Source organism: Marmota marmota, unplaced genomic scaffold, assembly GCF_001458135.2.
Source record: "Marmota marmota marmota unplaced genomic scaffold, marMar, whole genome shotgun sequence".
Classification (NCBI taxonomy): Eukaryota; Metazoa; Chordata; class Mammalia; order Rodentia; family Sciuridae; genus Marmota; species Marmota marmota.
The window spans coordinates 4171058-4183884 of NW_025999924.1; the positions used below are offsets into that span (position 1 = coordinate 4171058).

General features: G+C 37.0%; 1 protein-coding gene across 2 annotated transcripts in view; it reads right to left on the reverse strand.

The window, feature by feature from the left end:
* Positions 1 to 245: 245 nt before the first annotated feature.
* Positions 246 to 12827, reverse strand: part of Rab3c (RAB3C, member RAS oncogene family) — a 254568-nt gene continuing 241986 nt past the window's right edge. For both annotated transcript variants that reach the window (XM_048800017.1, XM_015497368.2), the window contains exon 5: positions 246 to 7907. In XM_048800017.1, coding sequence (XP_048655974.1) covers positions 7720 to 7907 — 188 coding nt within the window. In that variant the 3' untranslated portion in view covers positions 246 to 7719. The remainder of the gene's footprint in view (positions 7908 to 12827) is intronic.

Consider the following 12827-nt stretch of genomic DNA (forward strand, 5'->3'; position numbering starts at 1 on the left):
ATAGTCAGGTCACATCAAATTTACCCACCTTACAAGATTGCAAGTATTGGACATTCCTCCTACACTTCATTCCAAATTCACATGTTGGATACTCAGAGCCCTAAATGAAAGTGTACTAATCCTGTCTCTAGTTCAAGCTTTATGTTGTACCTAGGCTGCTGATGAAGTGAAAATAGGCATCCTAAGACCAAAAATAACATGCATTGAAGGAGATAAAAAAAATTAATCCAACTGAAGCTGAGAAATGCAGGAATATAGTCTCTTAGATATTTATTGTAGTTTTCAAAAAATAAAACAAGATAAACTCAAAGAACAAAAACCACTTTCCACACAGAATTCACATACAAACTGAATACCTAATAGAGCACATACCATTTTTTACACAATTAATTTCAATAAAGATAATTAAAACTTCACAATATGAATACACTTTATAGCTCTAAACCCAGACAAGCGCTCCTGTGGACACATGAAGTCACAATATTTGCTATGCAGCAGTAGTTTTCAACTAAACATCACGATCACTATACGAAAGCGTTAAGCTGTTGTCACTATTTTCTCAAGAAGAGTTCCACAGTGCAGTCACTGCGAAGGAGCCAAAAGTGCCCGTGTACAAAGGAGGGTTTTTATCTGTGCATTTCTCATTCCTTTTACAGGAAACATGGAGCTACAGAAAAATCTCTGGGTCACATCTGCCTGGGTGACATTAGGTTGAACAATGTCTCATGGTTCTGGGCATTGGCAAATGTCTAAATTAATGGTTCTAATGTGGCTTTAAAGCAACTTGGATTTTGTGGCTGAGCATGAGGCTGCTCCAGACAGAGGAATATGGGAAAGGACATTTTGTCTTCCTCACGGAGACAGAAAGACAAAGAGCTAAACTGGGGTCACTTGAGGTTTTTCAAAGGGTCACTTTGAAGAAAACAATCATCTATAGCTGCCAGCTCTGCCACACCCCCGTTCAAAGGGACTATACTATGGTCTTTGCCACTCAGTAGCCTGGCACAATCTCCTCACTATTTAATTTTTTTCTGGGATCCTATCTGACCTCCTCCATGAAGCTACTCTTGACTCTTCCAGTTCCTTAAGGTCCCCATTCTCTGTGCTCTTGACATAACTGAGCACTTAGATTATATCTTGCACTTTTTTCTCCTCATTCTCATTAGGGACAGGAGCCATACCTCTTGCATGGTTGATTCCTACAGTACTGAGTATGTGGCATTTAATAACATGTGACAACAAATGACACTTTAAACCACACCTTTAAATTTTCATTCTATCGTTGGCTAGAACACTTTTCTTTTTTCTCTTTATTTTTAAAATTTGGCACAAAGACAACATTGGTTTCCCTGTTTTGCCCATGTTTACTTGATTTTTTTCAGTGGTTTTTGAGAGCTAAATGCAACTTTCAATCACAGTTAAATTCAGTCCACATATTGACCACATAGTCCAAAGCCATTTAATATGACTAACACATCCTCACCTGTCAGTTCCCCGTCAAGTGATATAGGGAGAACAGAAGCCTTTTTAACGTGTATGGACAGACATGACCATCTAGAACCACCTGTACTCCATTATTGTTTAATGAGTAAGTTGTAACTTGTTTTTATTCCTAAGGATATCATGGTTTACCCAGCTAACTAAATGAGAAAAAAAGTACAATATTAAAAAGAGGCATTACCTTAAAGATTGAAATGGCAACTAGGAGTTTAAAGTTGTTGACCTAAATTAACATTCATATACATAAATATTTGTAGCTTTTAGTAATCTAGCAACTGGGCTTAATTTCTTAATTTTATGTCTCTGTGAAGTTTCAGGCCACCAAATTTGGGATTAACCAAGGGGGTATGAGGATGAATATATGAGTTCATGAAGACATACCAAAGTGATATAAGGATACTGGCATTTCTCTTATATCACCAATGTGGACAACTGAGAATTGAAAGTGAACATAACATCAGCTATAATCTAAAAAGACAGTGGTGTGATAAGAGTTCCCAGAGTTGACAGTATCCAAGTTGTAAACAAAGTAAAATGTTGAGTAACAATAAAACATACATACAAATTCAAGAGTGAAAATTCTTAGTAGACATAACATGTGATCAACCTTTCTGAAAAGAGAAATAGTCACTTCTTTATGCACATATTTCCCCATAGTATCTAAATTAGTTGCTTAATACACTCTTACAAGAGGCTTAAGAAGAATTCTGAATTATCAAAGGAATGCTTTTATAAAATAAACTCACAATTATTCTGTTTTGAAAATAAAATCCACAGTTCCAAAAGGTAAAATTGACATGTATTTGCAGATACTAAACATTTGGTCTTATAGGAAAAGAAGTACTTTGAAGTAGGCACAGAGGAGTTTCACATGACACCAATAAGATATTTACTGTATAAATTGCACCACTAGACAAATACTGCTACAAGAAATCATTTGAATAAGCATACAGCCATCAAAGCATCTCACACATTCATTAGAATTCACTTTTGCACACTAGTTTATATACACTGAGTAAGTCATTAAATATTGCACTTATTGGCCCATGAACCCTCAATTCTGAGGTGTTGAAAAATAGAAAACAAATCTATTTTTAGAACATATTTCATGCAACATTTAAGACATTTCAGTTCTACAAACACCATTAAATAGTTGTACATTTGGACAGTCCAACTGTATCACATCACATCTGACATTAACAATATATAACAGGAATTACAGGACAGTTTTCATTCAGCACACTGCCTATGGATGATGAGACAATGCATGAAAATCGTCATATTGACACAGCAAACATCCCCAAACTTCACTTTGACAAGGAGGAATATGGAATCACTAGTCAGATGTAAGTCATGCTCACGTCCCTGAAAGGCCAGGTGTCTATGTGGCTCATGTACCATTTGTGTCTATAAGAATAGCACTCATGAACTTTAAGTGATCCTTGGCCCCAAATAACATTAATATAAAAATATATCCATTAAGCAATAGTTACAGCCAACTCTCAATTGTCCACAATGAAATTATGAACACAGATTAATGAAATACACAGGTAACCCCCCAGCCTCAGTTTAGCTAGTAATGACTGGTTGAAACTCCACCAATAATAGCTGCAGATAGGAGATAGATGGTGAAATCTGAGTCTCACTTACTATTCTTAGTCCTCTCAGTCTCTGAGGATAATGCTTTTAAAACCCTGAAACAAAAACAAATCAGGAAGTACAAAAGAAAAACATGAATAAAAAGTTCTAGATGATCTGATCTGACAACCCAAGCTATCTGTGGGATTTTTGAAATAATTCATTTCTGTTACTAGAATGTTTGCCGAATGCATTTTCTCTCCACCCTCTGTTTAATGGGAATTCTTTCTTCACACAGACACACAGACTCCTCAAATCAGTGTGAAGAATCTATTTCATGGGCCTTTAAAAACAAGATGTGAGCTACAGTTGGCACTTAGCAAACACCCCCTTTTCCCCTAGCCCTGAGAAAGCACCATGGATGGAATTTTCCCTTCGCTAAAAAAGTATCAGGGTTGTAAGTGTGTGTTGGGAGGGGCAGCAATGTGTGTAGCCTGGGAGAAACTATTTCAATCTACCAAAGGGAAATATCATTTGGCTAGAGTGTCAAGCATTTGTAGAAATATTTAAAAATACATTTATTTATGAAATACCAATAATGATAAGTAGCTACATTTTAGATAAATTTCCCAACCTGTTTTTGCCTCCTTAAGGAATACTGTATTTCTAGTACCTTGAGCCCTTGAGGAGTAGTGTAGGGTGAAGATAATTAAGATGAGGGGAAGATTCTGGTCATAAACACTATCTTTTGCCTAATTTGTTCCAGCGAATTCTAGGGTATTAAACAGGTTTATATCTGTAACAGACTTTGGTCAAAATTTCATCTAAAATGTAAAGAACTTGAAAAAGTTGACATTAATGTTAAAAGGCTTAGTATATCAGCAAGATTTCACCATTACTACCAAACTACTAATGCACAGGTCGGACTCTCAAATAGGCAGAGCTGAGCAGAGCAGTAGATCATTTTTCTGGGCATGATTAGAAAGATCACTTGGATCTAGCTGCTCATGTGGCACCCTGACAGAGCACACTGAGTGAGTGTACATACAAAGGAACAGAGTTCCTGTCATGCAATCAGTGATTGAGAGACAAAGGGCTCCTTAGACAGGCTAGCTCCCAAGTCTGTTTCCCTAAAAATACCTGATTGAACACTCTAACTGTACTATGAGGATTATTAACAAACACACTAATTTTTGGTCTAGAAAGATTTCAGTCATGACTTTAAATGAAGATGTACATCACAGTTTTTCTCATGCAGCTGCTATCTCAGCTTGCTACTGCTTGGTAGGGTGGATACATTGCTGTTACAGTCCCACAAATGCCACACAGTAACTTAAGATTGTAGGACATCCTCAACCATGCACTAAGATAGATGTTGGATAAAGCACATCACAATGAACCACTGATTATCAACTATGACAGTCCAAGATTAATGTTGTTTTATGAAAGTTTAGTTAATAGTGGAATGCATTACCTTTAAAAAAAAAGAACTGTATACCTGAAAATCTGTCAGCATAGTGTAGCTAAAATTGGAAGTTTAATCCGTCACATAAAAAAATACCTAATGTGCTAAATCAACAAAATGTCTATAATTAATCTGGGTAGGCATTAAGTAGGTGAAATATATATTTGTCTTAAATAGTGTAAGTTGTAATTTTGTAATTTATATTTCACATATATCATCACATGCTGCACCTTTCTGATAAAACTGAAGGGCATCATCAAAGTTTGTTTTCCAAATAAAAATCCTAGCACTTATATACTAGGCATCAAATGAATATTGACCCTCAACTGACCCTAAGGAGGAGTTATGTCTTTTAGTCATTAGAAGTTCATCAGGCCAGTAGTAGTAGTCCATAGGGGTGGTGGTAGCCTCCAGGAACTGACTCACCATCCTGAAGTAATTCTAATCAGTCTGTAGATGTGAGGCTAATGGTTAAACAGCATCACAGGACTTAGGAAACCTCCTATACCTTCCATTCATCTTCTGAGAGGCTGAAATGCAGATTCGCTACAGGGATGGTTAATTTTAAATGAAATAATTTCCAATCCAATTTCTTAACTGTATTAGGAAAATAAAGGGATGTACAACACCAATGTTCTTGGAAGCATCTTCCTGAAGCAATTGAGAGTTATTCCTAACTGTATTTTGAGGTGTGGAGAATGGCCAGGTGATGAACAAAGGAAGAGAAATTTAGACTTAAAATACTAATTTAATTGCCTCAAAGATGAAAAGAGAAGATGTCTAAGGTTTACAAACTAACACAAGTGCATACTTTTAAAGATGCCCTGTTCTTTTAAGTACAAATTTAGTTATGCAAGGTAAAAATTTGATTACGCATTGGTAAAAATGACGTGTAGATATTTGGGCTGTTGGCAGATGTAGGTATAGCGTGTGAGTATGTGTGTACATATATGTAGTGGCCAAATGGTTGAAAACCCTTGGCACTATAGTACTATAATTATAAACAGTATAGCTTGATGTCAATAGAAGCTCACCAAGTTAACCCTGGGCTGGTTGTTCTATCTGCCAAATTTGATTTTAAAAACCAGGATATCTTGATGAGATTAGGAATAGAGAATATTCACTCCTCTTGGCATGTGTTAAATCAGGGATATGGGTCTTCCTTCTTTTGAGTTCTGTAACATTCTTTTGTAGAAAAATTTCATTGAATTATTTGCAATGAAATTCACAACAGGGTGGCAATTACAGAATTAAGAATAAATGCAGAACTCTTCACTTCCATTAGGGTTTGGAAGATAGAAATTGTGGGATGAACCTTGGCAAGAACACCAGGGGTACTGTTGCATCGCTCTCCCCTGACTGGGATAGTGGTCCAACACTGTGTAAGTGAATACTTGGTTTAGGCTTCCCCATTAAATTCTAATAAAACATTAATGTTTTCTTGTCTTCACTCTTACAGGATGTGAGAGTGGAAATTTATTATCAATTAGTGGAACTGAAACTAAGAAAGATAAAAAAAAAAGAGCATGGATATGCTTAAAAACCCCAAATGCTCTTTTCCATTTTTTTTTACCTTTTAAGTTATTGATAATGTGTGTGACTTAGTTCCCTGACTTGTAGGTATTTATTCTCCAGAGACATCTTTCGATACATGCATATTTTCCTATCAGTACCCTTAAATAATAAATGTGCACCCAATATTTTCACTTCTCTGTTTTTGAAAAAAGGATTTTAAAAAATCCTTAACACAACCCCCTAAAAAGAGAAAGTCAACCTAATGGAAGTGACTTTCAGAATCTGTCAAGCACTGATCACTGCCCTCCCCAATTCCTAACTGTAAATAGTACTGGACTTTGACACAATGCCAAGTTCCTCAACAGGGTTCCACACAACACTGGAATCTGTTGTCTGTAATTTATACATTGGTTTCAGAAAATCTGGGGTAAAAGTCTGGATGTTCAAATGATTCCTTTCCTTTTTTCAAATTGCTGTAGATACAAAGGTTTCCTGGAACTTTCAGCTACAGAGTGTTCTCTAAGCAGAGTAAGCATGTTTAAAGACTTACACAATTACAAACACCCAGATTAAAAAACAGTCAAGAGGAAATCAGTCCTTCCTCAACTTAGGACCCATTGAAACGTTACTCAAACAACTTCTATATAGATAGAAGAACATAGCTGAGGTTTGAGCAGAAGGCAACGATTGGGGAAGCAAGTCTATATCCTACAGGAATAGGAGCACTAACAAGGTTCAACCTAACTTCTACTCCGAATGTTGATGGTTCCAGAGAGTTGTGGTGGTGGTGGTGGTAGTACAGGAATGTGTGGTGGGGAGCAAGCCTCTAAGGAAGTGGGGGAGCTCAGGCCTTGGAATTCTATAGCTACTCACACTCTTCTTGGTTAAAACACTTACTGCATAACTGGCTTCCAGTAGATACCTTTTCATCTGCTCAGTGCTCCTAAATATTCAGAAAGCTGGGTAGAATTAGTGGAAAGAGCAGTCCTGGGGAAGGATATTTGCTTATTTAAATATGTAAATTGATATAACTGTTTAAATCTGGTTCCAGTCAGGTTAATAGTAATGGCTTAGTAATGGCCTTAAAAACAATATTTCAATTTACTTATAGTCAATGGCCTCCTCAATTATGAATGAAAAATAGATACATTGTTTCTAGTGACATTGTCCCTAAAGAGTAACATTTTCACTTGATTTTCAGTTAAGAGGAAAGCAAATTAAGTCTCCTGCCATCTCGCCCTGCTCACACATACACATTCAAGCAACTCCTTATTCATCATCTCTACAAGTGAGTAGCATAGTTTGAATCCATGGCACAAAAGTCAGATGTAATAAAATGGTAGTCTGAAGTCCCAGCAGTAGCTTAACTGAGAAGAAATTTGAAAAAACAAAAAGAAATGAAACTTGAAGACAAGTAAATAACAAGTCACATGCAGGTACCAGATGTTTATAGATGAATAGTCCTTACAAATTTAAGATCACATATTTACCACATATTAACACAATAAATCTCCCAAGATTTGAATGCATGAACGGGCCATTGACATCAAAGACTTCCTTCAAATAATTATTAGGCAGTATAAGTGAAGGCTAATAGACCATTTATGAATGCTGTTTCTTGGCAACCGGAGCCCCCTGGAGCTGCCTGTGTGCGAGGGGCACTAACAGCCACAGTTAGGCTGCGGTGGAGGAGGGGTTTCCTTGAGTCTTGTGTTCTGCTTTGCGGCAGTGATGGCTGGATCGGTCTCCAAACTCTCTGACATTTTGTCACAGATGATATCCACGAGGCGCTCAAATGTTTGCTTGACATTAATGTTATCCTTGGCACTTGTTTCAAAAAACTCAAACCCTGGAGGAAACACACAGGAACACAGCTTGGTCATTTACATTTCTGAAATTAAATGGGATTCGATTATGATTCTGAATTGTGAAAAAGTGATGGTGGGGCAATAGTGGGTGTGGGTTTGATCTGGGTAAGAGATGACAAGTGGACATGAGCATCATTTCAGCCAAACTACCATCCTGCTACCCAAAGACCATGAATAAAAGAGTTATGATATAGAATTGGAGTATTTTATTTTTCCCCACTGATACATTCATGTTACCAGCATAGCTGAATAGACTTTAAGAAGTATTCTTTTCCAAGAGTTAGTAATGGCATCATTAAGAATCCTATACACTGAGTCTGTCTTGGCTATCTCTTCCTTACAACCCTGGCCCACATGTGGCCGCCTCCAACCTTTTCTAAAACAGGCATTATTTGGCATTTCCTTTTTCCCATATCCACATTCTACCAAAGATATTCATTTTTATTTTTAATCAGCCTGAGGTTTAGAAAATATCTTGTGCATATTCTGTTGGGAAAGTAACTGCCAAGTTCTAACATAATTCAGATGTAACTTTTTCCACGCCTGCCCTGCTGCTCTCCAGTGATGGGGTTGAGGGTGGCTTCCAGGAAATGCCCAGTATCTACTAGGACACAAGGTGGCACTAAAGAGTCATAGGATTTACCTTAAGCTTGCTTCAATCTCCTTTAGGAAAATTTTGTATAGCTAGCCCAACAGTGCTCCAGGGCTTTGTACACAGCGTCACATCTATCTACTGGGTAGTGGTGTTTTCAGTTATCTATCAGTAGAATGTTTTTAAACCAATCACTTGGAAAGGACACTTGATAAATTTCAAATTAGTAGTCAAAATTGCATGAAGGTACAAAAACGCAAAGACAGCTTCACTCTTTGACATGTCACTGTACCTGGGTAGAAACAGCCTTAGTATGCTGCTTTAAACAGTCTTACCACTCTATTGTTTGCATTCATGTTCCACTGGCGGAGCTTGCCAGTCAGTTGCCATGACAACTTCCCCACTAGGCCAGACAGAGATTGCTCTGGTCCATTCAGGGGATGTTGATTTAGGATGTATTGGGCTGAACACAGAAAGGCTTTCTAATCCATTCTGAATTTTACACCCTATAAATCCTCTGGTTACATCTGGCCCTATCTCAGAGGAGCCACATGGATTCCAAATGATTAAATCAGGTGATTTCATTCCAGCTCTTGGGACTAAAGGGAGAAAGAACAGACTGACACTTTGCATCTGTGTCAAAATCTCTCAGATAACCCAGAAATATTTATTTTATTAACTAGCATAGAGCATGACAGAAAAATAAAACAATTTACATGAGTTAAAATTTCTAATTTAATTATGATAATATTTGATTAGGTGACTAAAATGAGCTTGAATTTCACTAGTTACTCTATTGTTAAAATACAAATGAATATTTGGCAGGATTTGGGCTGAAAAAATAAGAGTAGAACCAGGTTCTATAAAATAGAAGTGGATATATCAAATTGTCTTTGGCTTCTCTCTTTCATTTTGTCTCTTTGGTAAATGATTATGCAGTTCTATTATGTTATGCACTTCTTTATCTGTGGATATGGCTGACTGGTATCAACCGAGCTCTCTTAGCTAATGTTCGTACAATTGGGCTAGAACATTCACCTTTCAACAATGGTGCCTAGATTTGGGGGAGGGCAAGTATGGATCTAAGCAATATCTTTGTTGCTTAGGTATCACAACTATTTGCATCCTTCTTGTCATTTTCCCAGTACTAATAAAAGGATGCTTCATGTCACAAGATATGAAGAATCCACTGAAGTAGCCAAGATTTCTGGATGAGACTTTGGAGAAAATAATTTTAGAATTTGGTAAAGTTCTCATTTACAGGTTCAATTCTATTATCACTTCTGCCAATACTTCTTTTACTTATTAGCATGTTTGGAAGTTATTAAACATGAAAGGTGTTGTAAAAGGTTTAGCTATTATAAAAAGTGGTTCACACAGCTTTTGCCAAATGAAACTCCTTTAACTTAGGCATTGAGGCCCTCATGATGCCGGTGTTCACTTGAGGTCATTAAAATGATTCTTGATCACAAAATCTTAAATGTCCTCAGCTTCTCTGCCTTAACTTGGGACCCCAAGAACACATGGCTACTCAGGACAGAGTGTCCAAGGAAGAGAATGACACACATTTCCCCAGTATGACTGAGCAGGAGATGGTAACAAGTCTTGATTATCAGCCCAAACATTTTGATACTCCCAATACCAACACTTCCTCGCTTTGAGACTATGAGCAAGTCACATTTCTGATCTCTACTTGTTTTATTAATGACACTTGCCTTACCTATGTTACAGGGATATTATGAGGCTAAAATAAGAAAATGTGAGCTCAAGTTCCAAGCAAACTGAAACAATAACAACAATGGTAATAATGAAACAACATTGATTGAGTGACCACTGCCTTGTAGATACTATCCAAAGCACTTATTTCCTCCAATTTACTGATAAGGAAATGGAGGAAAAAAAAATGGCTAGGCAATTTGTTAAAACCTTTCCTAGCTCAGCTAGAAAGCGGCAGAGCTGAAATGTGAAGGATTAACTCCCACTTCTCCAGATGCCTTCCATAAGTCAGCTACTATTTGGTTCCATTTAAATTTTAAGTTCTATGTTAATTAATAATTCCAAAGTACATTATAAATTTTCACCAATTTAAACAATTAGAACATGATTAAATAGATTTAACACTGTCAGTGCACCAAATGAAACAATCTTTCTTAATCATTTAAAAGGTTCTCTGTATCTTGTACTACTTAAGATGATCTATCAAGCTAGTCATTATGACAGCTGTCTCTCTTCAGAAGTACAGAATTATAGTTATAAAAGTTTCTTGAAATTAGAGTGTTTCTCACTGACCAATAGCATAAGTTGTTCATATAATGAAATATTAAAAACATATCAGCATTAAACTTACAATCAATATTCATCATTTAGTTGTTTAGATTCAGAGTTTACCATGCAGTTCACAATTCTTTTCACAGGTGAATCAGAGTCTTCTTTTAGTCACTTATGTGGGAGGCCATTCACTCCAGCCTTTCTTCTTCAACTAATTTGTTGGATTTCATGGATATTATCTCTTCCAGTCAGTATCTCAGTATTTCAAGTTCAACAATAGTAACAGAAGCTTTCTAGGAGCTTCTTAGAAATCTTTATCCTCCATTCGTAAATACTAATGTTAGTGGCAAGCTAGCACAACATTCAATGATGCTTCAGAAACAGAGGCTTGTAACACTCTGAAGATTACTTCCAATTTACAGGGTTGGGAAGTATGGTTCAGCAAGATCAAATAAGTAGCCCAAGGTCACATAGCCAGCTGGCTGTCAGTCCGACAAAGATCTCCTGGTAAATAGGTTACTGATTTAGCTTCCAGCCTTGGACACCTGTCCCTGACTACATCATCTGCTAGTAATAATTTCAGCACACATATGTCTTCATCAATTCATCAGTGAACACTTTCATTCAGCTCAATCATGGAAACTCTGATCATTCTTTCTTGCTCCTCCTGTATCATAACCTTCCTAATTTCTCTCTGGAAGAGATGACATTGATTCTGAGTTGGATGAGCATTGCCCTGTGGCCTGGCATATCTCTGCTTTCGGCTTCCTTATGCCTGTTCCTAAAACGATGGTTCCTGCACTTCCAAAAGTCATTACAGGCACAGTGGGATACTATAGATGACCTCTTTTGCTTTAGGTCTTCTTGATGTTAGGAGGCAGACTGAAGCTTGCAAAGATTTTGTTTGGAAAAATGTGTGAGCTATGCAAAGGAAGAAGCACAAAGTCAATTTGTGTCTTAACTTTTTATGTGTGTGTGTGTGTGTGTGTGTTGCTGGAGATCAAACTCAGGGGCTCATGCATGCCCAGAAAGTACTGTACCACTGAGTCACATCTCCAGCCCTGTGCCCACTTTTGATGTGAAAGTCATTGAAGGAAACAGCAGAGAGAAGGTGTGAACCAGATTTCACTCAGAGGCCCAAGTGGTGTGTTCCTATGCCCTGATTTCCTAGGGTTGGAGCCACACCCTGTGTTAGAAACACCTAAAATGGAATCAAGGTTATGGGTACGGGTCTTCAGATGATGCATAACAGTCTGCTTAGGTTTCTTACACACACATAAAAAAGTTAAGATTCACTCTCCTCTGTGAACCCATTCTCATAGCAGCACGATTGGTAATAGCCAAAAGGTAGAACCAACCTATGAATGGATAAATAGAAGTGTCATCTGACACAATGAAATATAATTTCACCTTCAAAGGACAGAACTTTTGACATATACTATGATATAAATGAATCTTAAGAACACTACAGTAAGTGAAATAAGTTAATCACAGAAAGTTCCACTTACAGGAGGTATGTTGAGTAGTTAAACTCACAGAGACAGAAAGTTGAGTCCCCAAGAGACTGGGGGCAGGGTAAATGGGGTGCTGTTTAACAGATCCAAAGTTTCAGTTTTGCAACATGAAGAGTTCTGGAAATTGGCTGCACCACAATGTGAATGTACTCAATGCTCTTGAACTGTACACTTAAAATGATTAAGAAGGTACGTTTTATGTTATATATATATATTCTACCACAATTTTTAAAAAAAGATTCACTATCCACATACACTGCTGGAGGAAACTTTAAAATTATAAAGCCTCTTTTGTTTCTCATATGATTAAACAAGTAATTGACCCAGAAACTCCACAGTTACACACTCAAGACGAATGAACACACATGTCCACATAAAATCTCATACACAAATGTTTATATCAGCATTAGTCATAATAGGAAAAAAAGTAGAAACTGTCTATATGGATAAATAAAATGTGGCATATCTATATAATGGAATATTCTTCCACCATAACAAGTAGTGGAGTACTGATACTGTGGCTGAGC